General features: G+C 41.3%; 1 protein-coding gene across 1 annotated transcript in view; it reads left to right on the top strand.

The window, feature by feature from the left end:
- FGD5 (FYVE, RhoGEF and PH domain containing 5) overlaps positions 1-22008 on the top strand; it is a 141126-nt gene that overhangs the window by 65103 nt on the left and 54015 nt on the right. The window contains exons 3-4 of the mRNA XM_077823061.1: positions 2852-2910; positions 3025-3055. Coding sequence (XP_077679187.1) covers positions 2852-2910; positions 3025-3055 — 90 coding nt within the window. The remainder of the gene's footprint in view (positions 1-2851; positions 2911-3024; positions 3056-22008) is intronic.

Here is a 22008-nt window from a genome sequence, read left to right as displayed (position 1 = left end):
CAGGTGGCCTGGACATGAGGAGGGAGCAGGGCCTTGTCAGATGCTCATCTGATGCTCCTGGAAGTCGGTTTGCAGAATCAGACCCCAAAGTTCTCACTTTTTAGAGTCTATTTTTATAGGAATTTCTTCCTATGCCAGTCTATGGGAATTGCTTCATCATGCTGTTGCTGAATCAATCAGCAGATAGCACATTCCTGACGGCTCCAAGATGTTATCTTGTTCTTTGGTTCTCCCATTCTTGAGGCTGTTGGGTGGATTCCAGTCTGCCCTCCGGGGGGTCCTCTGGTTATTTCCACTTGACGCCTTCTTCAGCCGATGGACACTGGATTCTTAGGCTGGCACCTCCCTGATCATTCAGTTATTATCCACACCAAGCATCCATCCACATACATCCTCTATCTCTATTTTAATCACAATTGTTAATACAACAAAAGGGTGGGGAGTCTCTGGGTGCTGTTTCTGTTGTTAGAGTATTGCTTTGAGTCTCTCTCTCTGTGAATTGCTTTGAGAATAGACTCTGTCTTAGAATGTACTAACACAATTAGCAGCTTGCAAGTTTCACACATAGAGGGAGAGAAACAATACCAAAAACCAAGAGACCTCTTAATTAGTAATACCCTGGAATTTAAACTCTGGGGAATCAAACTCATTTGTGATTTTAATACAGAACTTCTTTAATATGATCCAACAACAGTGTCCCAAAGAAAAGTGGAAGAAGCACCCCTCTTTGGACCATTTAAACAAGAATCAATAAAGCCCTAGGTAACAGACCGTAGGGAACAATCTTGTATTGGCAGAGAGATGGATTAGATGACTGAATCTAATGAATGATTAGATGATCACTGGGTATGTCTACACTATGAAATTAGGAGGATCTTTAGAGACTCAATGGACCAGACCTTTCCTTCACTCATTTGTACAGTAAAAAGAGATTTACTTGCAGCGTGTTTTGAATAACCCTGCGTCGCTCTGTTATAGACAGTTTTAGGACTCATTTGTTGCTGCTGAACGTTTTTATATTAAAGGGGCACTGACAAAATAAAATGCACTACTTTTTTTAAAAAAAATCCTTACTTGTGTAGGGAACAGCACCTTAAAACTGAAAGAATTTTTAAAATGTAAGTTTGCTTTTCATTACTTATTCCGATTATTTTCTTTCTGTGATTTATTAATGATGGGCATGGAAACGAGATTGGTTGATTTCATTTCAGTCAGTTTTGCATCTGGGTTTTCATGGTCCAGCTATCATGCTTCTGGATTTCAGTTTCCAGCACTTCTAGGGAATGCTTAAATCTTCCCTAAGCTGTTTTCAACCTTTCTTATTACCAGCCTGAGTGGAAGCAGGAAGGAGCAGAAACTTTGGGTAAAAAAAACCTGATGTCACAAGATTACTAGTCCAGAGTCGAAAAAGGCTTGGGGAATTTGAAGAATTACTGTTCAGATTTCTATTACTACAGTGTTTAAACACTGGAGATGAACTGCCAAGCTTGAATGTGCTCTAAACTTTAGCAAGGTTGATGGAGTTTGAATCTGGGAGTTTGGTCCGGGGCCCTACAAATGCTTTTCATTGAGGGGCTGAATTAAATGATTGCACCATGATCCCTAACAACCCAAGCACCTAAATTACAATAACCAGCTTAGTGCAGGACAGCTCAGCATCTCCCGGCTGCTTGATTGTACACCTTCTAAAGGAGGCTCTTTAAGCAATGAATTAATGACACACCTGGTCCCTTTAAACAATATACTTGATGCTGCCTCCTGCCTTTTAAGAATAAATGGCATGTTGTATGGCCTCTTGTAAGGCTGCTTCCTTGCTTTAGTATCGCTGCTGTGTAAGTCAAACTTACTTTAGTATAAGATTTCTTTCTCAATAAAGGTTTCAACACTTTGTCCATTTCTTACCTTGGTAAAGAGGCTCACTCTGTAATATGGTAACAACCTGTTAAATAGAGGGATCTGCTGATTATATCACTATATAATTATTCTCTAAACAAAAGCTCATTCTTGTAATGATTAGCATTTTGTCTCTGATATTTATATGGCAGTGTTTATAAACCTGTTAAAAATGTCCTAAATAAATAGACTAAATAAGTAAATCGATTTAAAACAAATGATTCATGAAACCAGAGCAAAGCATCATAATTAGCCTCTTGAGCCTTGAAGAACCACTGCCATTGCATTCTTTGGCAGATTTCTGCGTCCTCTGAGATCTCTGCCGATTTAAATGCATTCCACTGTGATCTCAAAATGATGTTATTTGCTTTAATACTGCACTGTTTGCTTTCAGGATATATCTATCACAGTTTAATTTCATCAAATGTGCTTAGCATGCAATAAAGCCCTTTGAACTTGTTTTCTTCTGTAGCTTGCACTGGAGTAGGAACAGTTTGGAATATAACTATTTAAAAAACAAAACACTTTTCTTTGCACATGAGCGGCCTGAACAAAGTTGATGAGCTTCGCCTCCTGCAGTCATGAAATTACCCTTCTAGAGTTAGAATCTGTCTGCCTTTCTTTCTGATGAATTTTTGCCCTATTGAAATCAATGGGAATTTTCTCTCTGACATCATTATGGTCAGGAGTCAGTCCATAGCCACCAAAACAATGGCCTGAATCTTGAGAGCATGACCCCATTTCAGGCTGTATGTTATTTATTTATTTCTATTGCAGCAGCAGAGCTGCAGTTGTGGATCAGGACCCCGTTCTGCTAGGCAGTGTACGAACTCAGAATAGAAAGACAGTCCCTGCCTCAAATTCAAGGATCATGCAGATTGCGGGCATTCTCTGGCTCTTCCTGTTTTCTGTTTGGGGAGGGGAGATTTCTTAACACCTGTGGTTTCCTTTTCAACAGAAAGAAGGCCAGTCCAGAGCTTACCTCATAGCCCAGGAGCTGGTGTCTTCGGAGAAAGTGTGAGTTCACTGTTAAAATCTGGCTGCTATCTTTTAAATGAAGCTGCACATTCCACCCTGATTCATTCAGTGCTAGCTTGATGGCAATTAATATAATTTTGTCTCTTTCTGCAGATATGTGGAGATGCTCCGGCTGTTACGTGCGGTAAGTCAATCATTTTAATTGTTGAAACCTAATTGCCCTCTTACTTAGCTGTAATTTAGGAGACAGAAAAAGCATTGAAGAGGCTGAGGTGAATTCTGTTAGCAGTGGCTTACAGTGGGGAGGTGCTTGCTGAGGCTTTGCAAAGAAATCTGTCTTCTGATAAACTACTCTTTCTGTGTGTGCCAAAAATCTGGAGTTTCTCATCCATAAGAAAGAACTACGGGCAACAAACCTCACCAGGCTTTTATTTGTGGAGAGTAGTTTTCTTTAGAGAATAACATTTCATAGGTAGAAGAGAGAAGAAGAGTGAGTCAGAGAAGGAGATCGTGATTGAGATAGAGGGATGAGAATTCTATCTTAGGGAAAAGCAGCGTAGGTGAAGAAGACTTGCAGAGGGTCCATGTGAACTTGTTTGAGTGGATTCATTTTGCTCCCATTAAGTTGTGCTTTCTGTTTGGGGTACAGCCAATCATGCCATGGGCATGGCTAGGCCCACACCAAGCCAGAGACAGCTAGTGGAGAGCAGGCAGGGTGGGCAGTGCAGGGGTCAAAGTAACTTAAGGGACTTACCGGTACGCAGGGCCGGGGTCCCGAGCAAGGGAGGTGGGGGGCCTCGGGGGGATGGGGCGGGGCCTTTAAATCCTGGGGCCCTTTAAATCACCACCGGAGCCCAAGGGCTCCCGCCCGCCGCTGCTACCCTGAGGCTCTGGCGGTGGGGCTCTAGCGGGGATTTAAAGGGCCAGGGGCTCCAGACGCTGCCAGGGGCTCAGGGCCCTTTTAAATTGTCAGCCTGGGGAAGCTGCCTCCAGCTGTGTACCGGCTCTTTCTGGTACACTGTATCGGACTGGTTTATTTTCACCTCTGGGGCAGTGCTTGAGGTTTGCTCACAGAATCATAGAAATTAGGTACAGAAAAGACCTAATCAATCATTCCGTTCATCTCCTGGACAATGCAGGCCTGTTTCCTAGGTCCTCTAATGCTTTGTCCATACTGGTTCTAAGTGTCCCAATCCACATTTCTTCCCTAGAGACTGTGCCACAGCTTACTAGATCTCATTCCAAAAGTCTTGCATGGCTGTGTTTGGGAGGGGATAGCGAAAGAACAGAGCTTACCCACCCCTGCTGAGGAATAAACTCTGTGACAATGCAAAAGATAGTACTGGGGTGTCCTTGGAAGATTTCCCAATCCTTAACAGTGGGGAGCGTCTTTCACAAAGAACAAAATAAGGAAAATAGGAAATCAACAGGGCATTTCTGCCTCCTCCTTGTGCCTCTCTCAGGCCAATTGTGAAAGCTGAAAAGCCTACCCAAGCTTGGGCAGCGGGACAGCGGTCTCCAGTATGATGAACACCTTGCAGACAATTGCTTTTTAGCGAACAAACTGGAGATTGCTGAACCTGCCAACTGGTAGCCAGTCATTAAAAGAGACTTCACCAGTTAGCGGAGTCTCTCATCCATTGGACCAGTTGGTAAAAACAGCACCTACTGCCAGTTTTGTCTACACGGGCGCTCCCACCAGTACTAACCCAGTTCAGCCAAACTGGTGGTAGCACGTTTTTTTATAGAATTCCCTGCCTAGACATGGCTAGCGGGTGTGTAGCCTCCGTGCTACTGCAGCTGGGACTTCCATGAGGAGCTTCATGATCTGGAGGGAACAATTCTGTGAGGTAAACCAAAGGGAAGCTTCCCATTGGCTAAACTGACTGGAATCATGCTAAAGTTCGCCTCAACTGGAAGCTAGATAGCACCTAATCTTACAGGGTGTTTGATTCTGGGATTATGTGCAGGTTATAAGAGCGTTTACTGCCTGGGAAAACCATTTGGAAAGAACAGGAAATGTCTTTTTTGCTCTCATTTCCAAGCTGACAGCTGTATCCAGGGGATGGGGCCTTTGTTTTATGCCTGTGCTTAGAAGGTTTTAGCTTAGAAACATTCATGTGAGAGAGTATGCGCCACTCCATTCCAGCTGGAAAAAATCCTAAACTGCTGGTAATCCATAATAGAAAGAACTCCCATAAAAATTACAGCTCGTAGACTAGTTACGGGAAAACTCTGCTTTGACACTAATTTTATCTACTTAGCGCCACAAAGTTGGCTTGAAGGTACAAGTGAATGAAAACAAAGAGGGCTTTCCTGGTCTGACCCCAAAATGTAAACCACACACTGCTATCCCTTGGGGGAAGTTGTATAGTTTCCACACAGCCAATGTGTATTGCAGAAACTGCGTAGCATTAGCTGTAGGTTTGTTAGCCAATATTGAAATGCTGTTTTAAGACAGGAGGGAAATCAGCCCAGTTTTCATGATGATTAAGACATATGGCTTAGATCAGCCGGTTAGCCTCATTAGAGCGGGGAAAGAATACCTGTGATAGCTATGTTACTATGTTGGGTGATTCTCTGTGTTCTTGTTAGTCATCAATTTCATGCAGAACAGTTGGTGTTTTGCTTTCAGTGTAAGTGTTTGGGTCCATAACTGAATGTTTCACTAAATAATCTTCAGCTAGGGATTTCATCTTCCTTGCCATTCATTCATTCCCTCCTGGAGAAAGCAGCATAGTTGTTTCCCTTTGCACTTTATTACATTAATTTTTAAAAATTTAGGGAAACAAAGGAAGAATTTTAAATTTAAAAGGAGAGTTGGGACCATGCCAATCCATTGCATTTGAACACCCCAAACTCTGAAGGACTTCAGATCCACACTTCACAGCTCTTTCTCCCTGCACCCTTTCCATTTCCTTGATGAGCCAAACCTCAGGATCCAAACCACCCCAAACTTTGGTCTTGAACCTTGCAGCTGGGGTTCATCTGTGGGGTACTGAGAAGTTTCTGCTTCAAGTGGGTTTATTTTGTTAGCCATATTTCATTTTAATATTATTACACACAAAAAAAACAATGTTACTAATGTTAAAAGAACATTAAGGTTGCAAAGCCAGACACTCAAAAATTAGAAAATACCACAATTAATATTGGCTGTTCACTCCTCTTCTAACCAGTCACAGTTTCTACCTTCCAGGTTCTTCATCCCAGTCAGACGCCATTTTTAAGATAAGGTTCCACCTGCACAACTTTAGTTAGATCATGTTTCCATTCTGGAAATATACCCCTTCATCTTCCCAAAAATATACAGTGGCTGAAAGAACACAAGGACTCTGGAGGACTGTTGTCCATAAAAATGATCAGCAAGTTTGTTTTTTCAGATTAATCTTGATTGTTTCTATTCATTAACTATCCCACTTCTTGTGAAGAGATAAGGCATAAATGGTTCCTTGGAAATAACATAATGAGAAGGATGAATTCATCAGAAAACTTTCACCTCTTGGTCACTGGTTCAAATCCACCTCAGGTTAGCAGAGATGGAGATCCTTGTGAAATGAATTTGGTGGTCTCATTCCTATCCTTAGTGCACAGGTGCCTACCTCACAAGCAAACTTCATCACACGTGGCAGCAACTGGTACCCTTGCTGGCTACCGCATCACAGTGGCACTCAAAAATAGCTAGACAATTGATATGCTGTGACTGCTGCTTGTTATACTAAATGTGATCATGTCATTATTACCGAGTCTTCTCTCACTGCCATTCATTTGTTGTATCCACCTATTGCCCCTCATCATATGCTGAAATTGTAAGCTCTTTGGAGAAGGGACTGTCTTTTTTATTGCATATGTGTGCTGTCCTCAGTCCAATGGGTCCTTGGCCCCAGATTGGAGCTTTGAGATGCTATTTTACTACAAATAAATAATAATAATTAATAAAGAGGTCGCTTTGTGCATTTGCATAGTATTGGGGGTGCCTCTACAAATACAAAATATTACTCCTCTTTGCACCCCGGTTGATGTAAGTACCACATTGTATCACTGAAACTGGCACAAATACCCCATTGTGCACCCCAAACTCCCACAAATGTCCCAAGAAAAGCAGTCGCTCCTTATCCACAACAAAAGTGGCATTGAGAGTGCCCCCTGGGAAAACTGAGCTTGGACAAACTATTATTTCTGGTTTATTATCATCTCTCTCAATAAAACCTTTTGAAAGTGCTATTTTTAATGTCTCATCTTCTTTTACAAATCCACATCTCAATAATGAAGACTGAGAACTAAACCACACCCTGACTGGTTTTGGGGGTGGGGGGGAAGTCTTTTCTTAAGACAGCCGCAGGAGCTGCATTTTCCATCAATCTGTTTGGCCTTTCTGCAGAGACTTTAATAGTTTGATTGATTGCCAAAATGATGACATTTCCATACACCCACTCTGCTATTGAGCTGAAAGAGTGGAAACATTGTGTTAACTCAGAAACTCTGTATCAGTTGGAGTGGTAGTTGTGATAATAATCTGGAGGGTTAGATGTTATTTGCCCTACTCTAAGGGTATGTTATTTGCCGTTCTCTGGGGTATGTTCTTTACAGGACTCAGAACAGGTGAACAAATCAGGCAGTCTGGACCTTGCAAAGATTCCCCAAACTCTTGGTAATGGGGCAGTCTTTCCCAGCATCTGTTCTGGCTTCCTCACCCCTTCCAGGGTTGCTTCTCCCTCACTTTTCATTTTTTTAAATTTAGGCCATAATTAGCCTCAATCCATCCTTCACTCCAATGTGTGTGCATAATTCCCATTGAAATTATCATCACTTATCTCTTCAAGTCAAGGAGTGAATGAAATTATCCCAAGAGATTTGTCTGCACTGAAAAACTGACACCCTAAATTCCCCAAAGTTTAAGGAGATCTGATCTTCTATTCTGGTTCAGGTTCTTTTCATAAAGATGGGCCAGAACTTCTATGCTCATATTAGGATCCAAATATGAGTTTCATCAACATTCAAGGTGGTTTGGGTCTTCTGTTGCAGTTTGGACTCACCTCTAATTTTAACATGTGACCAAGGTTTGCTAAAGGCATCCCTCCATCTTACACAAAGAATTTCTCCCTGGGTAGCAAGGAGTTGCACAGCATGGAGCAGATTGCACAAAGGGCAGTGTACTAAAAGACGCAAAATATACCAGGCTCTGCACAAGCTGGGAACCCAGACTTGGGCTGGACTCCATAGCTTCTCCAAGGCTATTAATAGAGAAGTAACATTGAGGAAACAACTGAGCGCAAAAATATATCAATATGCTCTCGCTGTTTACTTGAAAATGTAGCATACCTGAGTTTTCAAGATCTAAATATGGCTTACCTTAAAAGTTCGTCTTGCTGATTGAGTTTAATTTCCAGAACTCTTCTGAGGTAGCACTATCTCACCAACATTCTTTCATGCACAAGAAAATAAGCGGCACCTAATTTAATTCCTTGATACAAACAGAGCTATGACTGTACATTATCAAATATAGCATGCAGTGCACTATATCTATTCAGGTTTCAGAGTAGCAGCCGTGTTAGTCTGTATCCGCAAAAAGAAAAGGAGGACTTGTGGCACCCTAGAGACTAACAAATTTATTTGAGCATAAGCTTTCGTGAGCTATAGCTCACTTCATCAATTCAGTACTATTTAGATGGACATCATGTAAAGACCTAAACAGGCATGCTAGATAACATAGCATGCAATCTTCTCTCTACTCTTAGCACACTATTACGTTGGGACCAACTCTTACAGAAAGTAACCTTTTTGGCCCTAAAGTCTTGATAGACCAAAGATATCTTAATCACTACTTAAATGGAAAAGGCTGGAAGAGATCATCTGGTGAGTGATTGGCTGAGGCATATTTTTGTTTCTGCTGTGGATTCCTTGGGTACTGTTCAAAGTTTGGTTGGACCAATCAAGTGATTATTTTCCCAATGAAATGCTTTAGTGAATGGAGAAGCCTGGCCAAAGGAAGAGCTTGTTTGGCTGATACACTGTCTGAAACGCTTGACAAAAGCCTAAAAACAAATTGTGTCAGAGAACAATAGCCCATCTTCAATTTCGTTAGGCTGAATTTATTTTCTTTATTTATTTATTCATTGTTCTCTTCATCTGCAGTGGGAAAATAGCTCTGCATGCACTAGAGGGATTTTACAGTGTGAACCCTGAGCCAAAATGGCTGTCAGACCATTTTGTACATCTCTTAAAAGGAAAAAAAATCACGCTTGGCGTCGGGTCAAGTTCCTTGTAACAAGCCCTATTGATACAGTATTCAAAATGTGCACACTACAGTTTGCCAGTTCTTAAACTCATTTGCAGTGTTTTGGATTTGTTTGTGTGTGTGTGTTCGTGCTGAGGTCAGGGTCCCTGACCTAGATTGTACCCAGCAATAGCAGGATAAGAGACTAATTGTGTCTGCCGCGATAGTTAGAATTTCCTGCCGTTCATCTGGCATTGTTTCTGCTGGGCTCAGTAATGAGAAATTTGGGAAGATCACTGTTCAGTGTAGTGCGTGGGCCACTCACTCTGCCACCGTAGAGGTGCCACTTTTTAATTAGAGGTGCCATTTCCTCTTTCAAGACCAGGAGAGAGGTTGAAGGTGATAATGAGGATGCCCCAAAGAGCAACACGCAAGGCAAACATGGCTCACAAAATATTAAAAGGCATAGCTCCTTCAGCTTTAATATGGAGGTGCAGAAATCAAAGACTACAGGTCCCCCTAGAATATAATGCTGGGACAGTCGGAGAAGACTAGAGCATTGCATCCTGGGGCATGTAGTCTCTATGGGCCACTCCACCATATCAGAGGAGAGGGTGGCTCTAGAAGTCTGCTCCATTTTATGCAAATTGTTATGTTCAATGAAGACTTTGTACTCCCCTACAATTCTACTCCCCCACCATCTCTCATACTTCCCCAATGGGCTGACACTACTGGCCTCCCGGTACTAGTATATATCATGTAGATTATCAGTTTGGTTTTTTTAGACAATGAAAACTCTACATAGACACACAAGGCAATTTCCATTAATATGTAGGTCTTTATCAACTGAAAAGTGTAGAAGTCTGAGAACTGGACAGGTGTTTTGCTGTGATAAGGATAAACACTCTGTGTACAGACATAATTTCTCCAGCTGAAATATTAATGTCTCCACCTGGGAACAGAGTCCTGAAAAACAGCTGAGGTTTTTCATTAATATATCCGGTCAGTTCATTCCCATCCCACAGTTTCTCTGTTATTGTTATTTTTTTTAAGTTTCCTTCTTTATTTGAAAGCTCACAAATCTCATCCTAAACCAAAATAGTCCTTGAGACTTGTTGAAATGCTCTAGGTGAAATTCTACTGAGCTTGCTTCCGTTAGAATGTTTTCTGGCCATTATGGCTTATAGGGTCAGATCTTCAGCTAGTGTATATCAGCATAGCTTCATTTTAATAGATATTAATAAAACTGTGTCCGTTTACACCAGCTAAAGATCTGGTGTCATCTGATTCATGCAGTTCCCTTGAAGTAAATGGGCTACACTGATTTACCCCAGCTGAGGGAGGATTTTAAGCCAAGATGTGTCATTACTTAAAGTACTGTTCTACTCCAAAAAGTGATTGCAAAAATGGCATTGTGGCCATGTTTATTTTCTCTCAATACCTCCATATCAGATATGCTCTATTGATAAGTAAGAAGATGTGTTTTTCCTCATTGCCAGCACCACAAACACATTCTGCGATCTGAAAGTCAAGTTGTTGTTTTTTCCTGGTTTGTGCATCACCACCAGGGATAAGATTCCACAGGCCACATTCTACCCTCAGTTACACTCATCATGGCAAGGATCATGACTTCCATTATGACTGAATAGTACCTTGTACACTGTGGGCTCTTCCAGAAGAAATAATAATAATAATATGATGATGATGATGCTTTAACTGATTGCTTATAGTTTATAACCTATTTAGGAAGGATAAAGTGGGCAAAAGGGGAGGGGGAGTGGCACTCTATGTCAAAAATGGCATTACCTGTTTCAGAGTCACTGATAACTCGGAAGAAAATTATTTTGAGTGCTTATGGATCAATGTCCTAACAGATAAAGCACAAAATGGGGTAATAGCTGGTGTCTGCTACAGACCACAAAATCACAGTAGGGAACAGGATCTTTACACACCTATCTGAAATGTGTAGGGGAAAAAAGCTGCGTAATCAAGAGGGACTTATAAACCAAATCAACCGGGAGGAAAAATTAATCATAAAAATGTGAATGATAATTGGGAATTATTTAAGAACACCAAACACTTGCTAGATGCCGAAAAAGCCACAATCCCACAATTGAGGAAGAAGGATGTATTGGTTAAAAAAAGACTTGCTTTAGAGGGGAAGTGAAGGCAGCTATAAAAAATTATAGAGAAGGGTATAATACAATCCAATGGCTGGAAGTAGAAGCTAGAAAAATTCAGACTGGAAATAAGGCATACATTTTTAAGTTAGAATAGTTAACCACTGGAACCATTTACCAAGGGTCATGGTGGATTCTCCATCACTGGCAATTTTAAAAACTATATCATATGTTTTTCTAAAAGATCTGCTCTAGGAATGATTCTAGGGAAGTTCTAAGGCCTGTGTTATATGGGCAATCAGACTAGATGATCACAATGGTTCTTCTGGCCATGGAATCTATGAATCTCTGCCTAACTTTGGGAGTGAAGATGTAAAATCACTTTTGTTTTTTGCTTCATCTTCAGGCTCTTTCTTTTTCTCTCTCTCCACTTTCGTCCACCCAACTTTCTAATCTAACCTAATTTATTCTGTCTATGCATGAGACAAGCAGACAGGTATCAGGAATCCTATGCAAAATTGCTCTATACTGTATTATTTTTAAGTAGAAGTGAGAAATTAGGGCAGAACACATTCCCACTAATGCCAAAGTAGCTGTTCAAGTTTACTTGAGAATCTACTAGTATCTCCACATAGTTTTGCCTGCTGGGCACTTGCCTTGCCTGAAGTTGTTGCTTAGTGCAATGGAGAAAACAACTTAGCCTGATCTGATTGAGGTCATGCAAGGTTAAACATTCTAAGGCCTATGGGGCTGGAAGGAACAAACCCGAGGAAAAAAAAAGCACCACAAAAATGTATGAGCTGCATGAAACTTGCAAATTGACCTTTGACACTTACATGAAATCGCTGCACCTGACTGTTTACAGCCGGCCAAGGAAGCAGACTTACTGTATTATTGGAGGGAATCTCCTCCCAACCAATGCGTGGATTTGATGTGCACACGTGCTAAGTGAACAAATGATGGGGTATTGAAGAAAAGCAAATGGGGGCAGGGTAGGACAGCAAAGAAAAAATTTCTTCCAATTTTTAATGCTTTCACTATGTTGGACATAAAAAAGCCATGTGGCCAGGATAAAAAAAGGGCATCTAGAAGGTATCAGAATCACAGCTTCTACTACTAACACTAATAATTATTAATAATAATACATTGCATATCTAGACCACCTTTTCATATGCAGAGCTCAGATAACTTTGTATATAAAGAGAGTCAACTTTTGATACTCTTCCTCTCCCTGAGTTGTACCTTTTCTCACAAATCATCTCACTGAAGTCAGTGGGACTACTCAAGGCATAAAGTGCTACTCAGTGTGAGTAAGGATGTAAGAAGCAGGCTTCAACTCCTTAAGCTTCACAACAGATTTGTTGGAGAGGTAAAGAACACAGAGAACACCTCTCCTGCCACGGAAATGCAGCTTCCTTTAGGGTGGAACACATAGTATTTGTTCACAGGGCACAGCAACACTACACAATGGTCTGACAAGTTGTGAAGGAGAACAGACTACCCCTTGGAAAATGCAAGGGGAATTTAGTGAGGCAGAATAGAACTACCTGAATAGGAACATAGCCAGCACATGACGGTTGACTAGTCTGATGGAAAGAGTCATGGAATCTGTAATGGCCACAGGTGGTCAGCCTCATCTGCCACATGCCACCCCTTGCAGAGTGTCCCTTAACATTGTGCTGGATATTGGTTCAGTGTAAAGAGGGGACTTAAACCTGAACACCAGATCTGAACACCCCAGATCATTAGGGTGTTTGAAATCCAAACACACTTCTGGCTCTGGATCAGAATTTTAACTCTGGAGCCAGTATTCACTTCAATGCTTACTCAGAGAGAAGAGTGACGTATACTGACATCCCAGCACCACTTACTATGAACATTCGTCTCACTGTCTATGCCTACATAGCAATTAAACGCCTGTGGCTGGCCTGTGTCAGCTGACTTGGGCTCGCTGGGATTGGGCTGTGGGGCTGTAAGATTGCTGTGAAGATGTTTTGGTTCAGGCTGCAATCCGAGCTCTGGGAACCAGCAAGTGGGCAGGGTCCCAAAGCCCATGTTCCAGCCTGAGCCCAACAGTCTACACAGCAATATTACAGCCCCGCAGCCCAAGCCCTGTGAACCTATGTCAGCTGACACAGGCCAGCCGCAGGTGTTTAATTGCTGTGTAGACATAGCTTTAGTCTCTCTGAGCTCCATAACTTTCACAAGATCCAAGTTATATGCAGTTTCCAGTGGCAATCGAGGCTCAGAGATTCTGTTGGGTGCTGTCCTTAGGCAAATATCTCATGACAAGTAGCCGTGTGCACAGATGAAAAAGCAAAACATTCTCTTTGCTTTAATGATAGTTGTGAACATCTGTGTGCCTCCTTTTCCTCAATTTCCAAATCTATACAACTTAGTTTTCTAGGGCTTCCAGCTGTGTAGTATCTGAGCAACGCTGGAGGTAAGAACACCATATCCAAAGGGAGATGGGAGATTTAGTTCATGAATGTTTGTCAAGTACTTCGAGAGCCTCACGTAGAAGGTGCGATATGTGCATTATGTTTTTATATATACACTTGTTTGTGTACACCAAAAATTAATACAAGACTTATGTTTCAATAATTTAGTCTTTTAAAACCTTGCGCCTACCCTGTTATAAGTGAATGTGGGTCACCTATCCAGTTTGTCAACTTACATGCATACGCAAACACTAGAGCAGATTTTACAATGTAGTGTAGTACTGTGCGCCCACGTATCAGAGTGCAAGACTGAGTCCTTTTGGGGATCGATTGCTATGAGCAGAGGCTGAAATGGAATGGTTTTGGTTCATGCCTCTGTTTTAAGGAAATTTTGATCCAGCAGGAAATTATATGGACTCAGTGTTTGGTACCTTCTATGTTTGGCTGGGTTGTTCAGATAATGAATTTGGAGGCCTTCAGGTGCCATAATGGATTGGAGTTGGACTGCACAAGAATTTTACCTTTGATTAATGGCTTCCCAGGCACTCAGCACTTTCAGCAAAGGCATAATAGTAATAAACATCCATTTCCAAAAAATTACTATTATATTTCAGGATTTGATACTAATTATTGTGAGGCTGGCTATCCAGGCAATTGGAATTCAATAATTTCTCAGAGAGTTAATTATAATCACAAGGCTGGGCAATTAATGATTAATTAAATTTGCTGACATTGAGTGGAAAAGAGGTGCTAGTCTTTTCATTCCTTTATGGTATAAAATGGGCAGTTATTTGTTCTGTGGATGTTAATTTGGAATGGGTGGCAACTCCTTAACATTCTAATCAGTTACTTAAGCAGATTTGGGGTGAACTTGCTACAGCTGCTAAACTTCTCTTTTCTAAACCCTGAGTTAATTGCAATGACTGAGGAACTTCAAAATGATTAGTAGATTCATTTCAATTAGGACAGGCACCCAGAAGGGGGATTGGTTGCTACAAAGAATGGGAAAAAAGAATCTGAAAGTTTTCCACCTCTGTATGAACAGTTTAAATTCAGCTGGGGTCTTTATTGTCTGAAATTGTAACCAGCTGAGCATGTTGAAACGAGGAAAACTTGGACCTGTAATGGGATAGCCATGATGGAGGCATCGGTGGTGGAGTGATGTAGACATGGCACAGACTTGACAACTAGAACTGGACAATTTTTGAAATTTTGAAGGAAAAATGCGATGAAATTCTTTATGAAAATTTTCATGAGACTTGTATCCTGTTTGGGGCCAGCCATAGAGTTGATCAAAACATTTCAAAATTCAGAAATATAGGTGGAAATGTTCATGATTTTTGGTCCTCTTTTTTTACCAGCTGTAGTAACACAGTGATAAAAACACTTGCCCCCGTCTACGCTACAGCTTCTACCATTTGTCCGCCAGTGGAGAATTAGAGATCCAAATGTTCCCAGTGTAGATACAGCTTCTGAGCACCTTTTGGTGGTTTAAATTAAATAAGTCCCATTCTGGTTCCCAGTGAACTAGCATGTTCACCACACCTGGCACTAATTGGCTGTTGCAAAAGAGAATCCAAAGAATGAATGGACCATCTTCACTCTTACCCATAGTCAGTTCTTCCAGGTAAGGTGGAGGATTACATTAGGACATAGGACTGGAAAAGACCTCCTGGATCACTGAGTTCAGTCCCCTGCTATCACAGACAATCCCATCATATAGTTCTGTTCATAAGCTTATCAAGTTGCATCCTTAAATTAGTTAGGTTGTTTGCCCCCACTGCTCCTATTGGGAGGCTGCTCCAGAACCTCACTCCTCTGAGGGTTAGAAACCTTCAACTAATCTCCAGCCTAAATTTATTCATGGCCACTTTATACCCATTTTTTCTTGGGCCAGTGTTGTCCTTTAGCTCAGAATAGCTCTTTTCCCCAGCTCTGTCTCTGTCTGTGCTGTGCTTGTTCTGCAGATAGAGACAGCAGTTCAGACCCCAGTACTGTTAACCTAGCACCTTTCACCAGCACTAAAATCACATCTACATAGCCCTCAGCTGGGGTAAATCCAGATAGCACACTGAAGTCAATGGAGCTACCATGATTTACATGAGCTGAAGGGCTGGCCTTCACAATTATTGGAGATGCGGCCCAAGGTAAAATTTGGATCCACCTTGGAATAGCCTCAGAATTCGTGGGTATTTGTACCTGTCGGTTACCAGATTTCATGGAGGTTTGTACTTCCAAGCCTATCTCTAACACTTAGGTGAACTATCCAGACCTCTTGGATGGGCAAAATTAAGCTGTCTCAGGACAGATTCTTGGCAGCATCTCAGCAATTCTCATTACCGGCAAGCTGTGAAATTAAAAATGGAGAGGGAATGAAAAAAAAAATAATTTTTCAATCCCTAAAAGTTTGACATGTTGGAAGGCTCCTAGATCATGTCTACTAGATCTAGTGGGAGAAGATTCTTAGCTTCTCCAAACTGATCTACTCATCCTTGTTCATGGCTGGATGTAAGAAGCAGTGCATCATTGAACGAGATATACGACCGTAGCGGTTTCTTTTTATTGAGCCTTTGCTTCCTTTCTCAGCACATTCAACCACACTACACACAGTGTGGCAGGAGGCCAGGAAATTGTCTCTGAGTGGAAAAAACTTGCTACCATTTCTATTAACTCACCCAGCAGAATCAGCTTCCCATGGAGTGTTAAAACAACTGCATTTTTTCCCATCAGATGAATAAGCTGATGTGGGCAGACAGTGTATGTGGTTAATAGATCATTTTAAATAAAAAAGAGAAGGTTGTTTTTAATAATAACTTGCGGTTTTCACAGTAGTGTATGAAGAAATACAGTCACAGCATGGGGTCACCCAGACCATTAGGATACTGAATCTGTCTGTCTCAAGCCAGAGAGTTCAGGCTAAAGCAGAATTCAGCTTGTTTGAACCTGTTGGAATAGTGACCCCTGATACTCTTTGGTCTTTTGGCTAAAGCCCTGGACTAGGAGAATGCAGACTTGGGTTCTATTTTGAGCTCTACTATGACTTGTTGTGTAATCCTGGGCAAGTCACTTACACTTCTCAGGGCTTTAATTCTATCAATGGGGTTGTGCTTACTTGATCCTTGGTCTCCTCATGTGCAGCGTCAACAGAATCCTCACTGGAATACTTCATGCTTTAAAAGGTTCTTCCTGCATATTCTATACGTCACTGTCAGGATAGAGTGGAGCAGAGTCTTCATATCGGGTGCAAACATTCACCCTGAGCTAGATTTAGCAGCTAAATCCCAGTATATTTTTAATAGCAAATTTGAAAACAAATAGAACTGTGGCTGTTTTTTCAGGACCTCTAAAAGAGTTGCAATCAAATAATTACATAAGACACCAGACCCTTTTTAATGGGATGCACTAGGGCAGTGGTTCCTAAACTTGTTCCGCCGCTTGTGCAGGGAAAAGACCTACCACGTCCGCAGGTTCGGCCGATTGCGGCTCCCACCAGTCGCGGTTCGCTGCTCCAGGTCAATGGGAGCTGCTGGAAGTGGCGTGGGCCGAGGGACATACTGGCCGCCGCTTCCAGCAGCCCCTGGAGCAGCGAACCGCAGCCAGTGGGAGCCACAATTGGCCAAACCTGCAGACGCAGCAGCAGGTAAACAAACCGGCCCGGCCCGCCAGCGGCTTTCCCTGCACAAGCGGCGGAACAAGTTTGGGAACCACTGCACTAGGGGATATAGATTAACCTTTATCTGTAAACTGTTAAAACATAAGTGATGTTATATGCTACATCTGCACAAGGGCTTTGATGGCCTTACGGGATGCATGCACTAAACTTCCACTTCTGGGGGCTTGAGTTCAAAACCTAAACTTAGATTAGCATTGAAATTAAGTTCCCATCCCCTGTGCACCTTTGTCTCCACTGCCATATCAGTACACTATAACTTAACACACTTCTCAGACCCTACAGAAAATCTGATCAGGACCAGTCAGACAGGGTGGCTCAGGTTGAGAAGATTCAGGTGCTTTAGCGCAGCCTTACAAAGAAGCCCACACTAATGGGGTCCCTGCTCTTTTTGATGCATTCATGTTAGTGCTAATTGTGCATTGATGGAGCCTAAGTATTTGTACCTAATATTTTCAGTCCTCCACTGTCATTAGTTTCCAGTGCACAAAATGTGCCTCCACCCTAAACCTGAAATATTGACTTCTATGGGTGAGAAGTTAATTCATTCTCTATGGCCCATTTAATCCATGGCTTCTCTGCTGAGACTTCCAATCAGATTAGCCCATGAGCGCCACTTGGGGTGACAGCTTTTGCTATGTGGACACATAACTCAGCTTTTAAAAGTCACCACTGAAGTAGTCTTAGTCCAGTTCCCTGGGGACAGATATCCACATCACAAAAACCACCAACCCCATTGGCTCTGATTGGCAACACTGCACTCAGCAGAGAAACTAAGTGGACCATGGAGGCTAAGCTCCCCTCTTGTTTCTAGAGGTGGTTGCTATGGTCAGATAAGAGGCACGTTCATGAGGCAGTGTGTGAGGAAGCTAGCTCTGCTGATACCTATTCTGTAGACACTGAGTTTCAGTGACCAGGGCAACCAATCTGGTGTCTCATGATTCTAAGCCTCCCTGGGATCTCTCACACAGCAGTAGACCCGCCTGCCAACCCCACCTGGTAGGTGACAGCACATCATCAAGGCCTACATAGACACATACACACAGAGAGTAAAATATTTCTACAGATTAAAACAATGCTGGAATGGGTGCAGGAGAGAAGGGGGAGATCATGAGAATCGTAATAAAAGAAACAGGCTATCCTGTGGTCAACTGCATCTTTTTCCAGGATCTGCTTATGTGACTGACCAGGCTATGTCCTTCCTGGTGCTGTCTTCAGACTCCTGCAAGGGTCTGGCTAGCTTTACCTTTAGCAAGAGCTAATGGAGCACCCCCTTGCTTTATAGTCTCGCACTCAAAAAGCAAAGGAAGGTCAGATAAGGACAGATAATTTTTTCATGAAACAGGAAGTTTTATAATCTCCACACCTGCCACTGCTGCTCTGTGCGTAATCATTGGGAGTTTTCAAACTCTACAATTAATAGGCCTCACTTTCAAGCTGGCTTTGCAATTAATTGTGATCCCTTTCTCTCTTTCTTTCCCTTTCTCTCTCCTCCCACCTCTCCTTCTGCAATAAAACTCCAGACACTTCCTAGTTTATTAGGATGCAAAGGAAGGATTGGGAAAAGTTCTGAATAACTTTTTAAGTGATTCCGTATGACTCTCCAGCACCTGCCCTCATCACAAGTTGGAATGTGCTTCCAGTTTCCCAAATGCTCATTTATTTTCATAAACATTGTGGAATCCAGTTATTTCACCTATAAAGATCCCATTGGCGAAAAACAGGAAATTTGACCACAAGAGCCCTACCTGGTCCAGACTAAGGAACACCCAGCTGTCTGGCTCAGACTCATCTCCTAACATCCGTTTCAGGGGAATAAAAAGGAGAATTTATATCCATTAACAGTTCTGCATGATGCTCTCCAGGCATATTTCTGAATTGCCTAATATCCTCTCTGTTCATTCCAATAATGCTTTGTTGTTGTAGTGATACTGAAGAATTAGGTGCTGGAGTGTTATGTGTCACAGCAATACCCCTAGTTTTGTTCTTTAGAATTTTCTTGAGCTAGGATTGCCGCTCTCTAATAATCTGCACTGCTGTATAGGAGACCTGACGTCTAGCCCCTGAGCTGGCAAGACACAACAGTAGCACTAGTTTAGGATAAAGATTCACCCCACTCAACAACAAACTATTCACCTTTTGAGTACAGAACATGATTTTGCTGCTGTGCATTCTTAGAAGGACACACTATTCCAATGGAATATCAGCATTTTAGTTCAGAAAGCTCATAACTGGATAGATTATCAGTTCTGAAGCCATTAAGATGGCTTCTGAAGGGAGTTCCATCCAGTCGACCTTGAGCAAAAGAGATAATACACTACATTTTTTCCTGATGTTCCTTGTTTCCACTGAGTCTAGTGGATGAATTTAATCCAATACCACTACCTTTCATTTATATAGTACTTTGCATAACAATGTACTTCCAAAACTATATGCATACACAATGGAATTACTTTCCTACCATGGAAAGGCAGTCACCTCTGATGTTGCGCACCACCCAGCAAAACAACCCAACCCCTCAGGAGAGGTAGTATAGATTATGATGTTTGTGAGACTTCAGGCTGAAAAAAAATGTGGGCTGCAAAGTGGCATTAAAGTAAAGAAAAATTGGGGGAAGCATTAGGGATCTTTAATGGTCCCATGAGAAAATTAGTCACTTCATTAAAACCTTGCCCCAAATGTATCCCTTGTGTAATTACATCATTCTGTAGTTACAGTAGAATGATTCGCAAAAAGAAAAGGAGTACTTGTGGCACCTTAGAGACTAACCAATTTATTTGAGCATGAGCTTTCGTGAGCTACAGCTCACTTCATCAGATGAAGTGAGCTGTAGCTCACGAAAGCTCATGCTCAAATAAATTGGTTAGTCTCTAAGGTGCCACAAGTACTCCTTTTCTTTTTGCGAATACAGACTAACACGGCTGTTACTCTGAAACCAGTAGAATGATTGTGGACTGCTCTATTTTCTCTGACTTCCCATACCTTGTTTCGCAGGGTTTCATAAAATAATGATGTTTAGGTGCTTTACCTGCAGTTTCAGCAGTGTTGGTGATTTACCTCCTATTTTTAGTCTGACGTAAATTCTCTAGAAATGGACCCTCCGACTATGCCCGCTGCATTGCCCTGATGTATGTGCAGTTAGATTCTTTGGGAATGCAAAAGAGATGAATAGATATCAACAAATTTCTGAATTACAGAAGAAAACAAAGAACAATGGGAATTTGATTTACAATACCAACAAAGAGATAAGAATTACTGTGTACAAGACCTTTTCGAAGTTCTCCCTGGAAAACTCCCTAGTAAGAGGTTTTATTTTATTTTCTCATCCCACTTAAAATCCTACTACGCATATATTACATGTCCTGATGAGCTCCATGTTAACTGTATTCTTGTGAATGTAACATATGGGATGCCCCCACCTTTCTTGAAAAATAAGAGCCTCCAGTACAATATATTTCTTTCATCTAATTCATTCTTTTATCTCTTTTCATGTCATGATGGTATTTCAGGCATATATGTATTTTCTATCATGATGTTTGTATTAACTAAAATATGATCAAGCACCCTGATGTCAGTGTTAATTGGGAAGAGTGGATGCCATAATGATATTGTACTAATAGGTACCGTCGTGACGCTGTAGGATTATATTTTCTTCATTTTCTAAACAGACTCTGACCTGGATATATTTTAAAGTCAATTTCTGTATGAAGGTAGCTCTAACTGATTCTGTGCCATATTTTGCAAGAATATAAATTTGTTAGCACCACTGTTTTGATCATCTTTTAATCGGCACACCTACTATAAATTCCCCCTGCTGTTTCAGTTGGATGTGTGATTCTTCACTTCCAGTGCTAAACTGTTGGATGATTTTGCAGTATGCTGTTAAACAGCTGTCACATACCACACTAGAATGGCTGCTTTTGAGTTCTGGAGAAATTATTCCTACGTGCATATAGTATTTAAACCACATTGAGATTAAAGGTATTTTCCAAATATATTATCATTATTTATTATTATATTATATTATTATTATTGAAAAGTGGGTCTCAATTACACTGGATTTCAAATTGGAAATGATTGGTTCGGTTGTTTAATTTATATCTCCTCCATCCTTCCCTCGGTAAATTAGGAATTTGATTCAGTGTTGCCAATTCTTGCAATTTTTATGACAAGACTTGCAATATTTGATGTTTTCCATAAAGCCCCAGCTGCTGGACTGATGGAGTTATGCAAGACTCACATCTTTCTTTTTTTTCTTTTTCTTTTTTAAAAAGGAAGTTTCTAGCTGACAAATGCTTGAAAATGTGACCCCACTGCAACCTAAAGGCTCAAAACCCAGAAAGCAAAAAGTACCCAAATTTATTTTTTAAAATAATCTGATGGGATTGGAGGGGGGGGGGCACTATTTTTTTTTAATTTTACATGTTTTGGGTTCTCAGTATGTGGACTTTAACCTGGAATTTACAGTAATTGTGAAACTAATGGGTGAAAGAAAATGCATCCTATGTTCTCCTTCCTTTTTTGCCCACGATATGCTAGTACAGTATTTATAGTGTATCTTGTAATTCCCATAAAGTTTCCTGACTGTTTGTAAATGAATTTTGGAATTTAAAGGAAAAATAGTAATGGTTTAAATGCGATAAGGAGCCTTTGATCTGTTGCCTTAGCCCCTGTGTAACTGGTGATGTATTC

This window comes from Eretmochelys imbricata, chromosome 7 (assembly GCF_965152235.1).
Source record: "Eretmochelys imbricata isolate rEreImb1 chromosome 7, rEreImb1.hap1, whole genome shotgun sequence".
Classification (NCBI taxonomy): Eukaryota; Metazoa; Chordata; order Testudines; family Cheloniidae; genus Eretmochelys; species Eretmochelys imbricata.
Note: the sequence above shows the minus strand (reverse complement) of the source record. Positions and strands in the feature narration are given on the sequence as shown.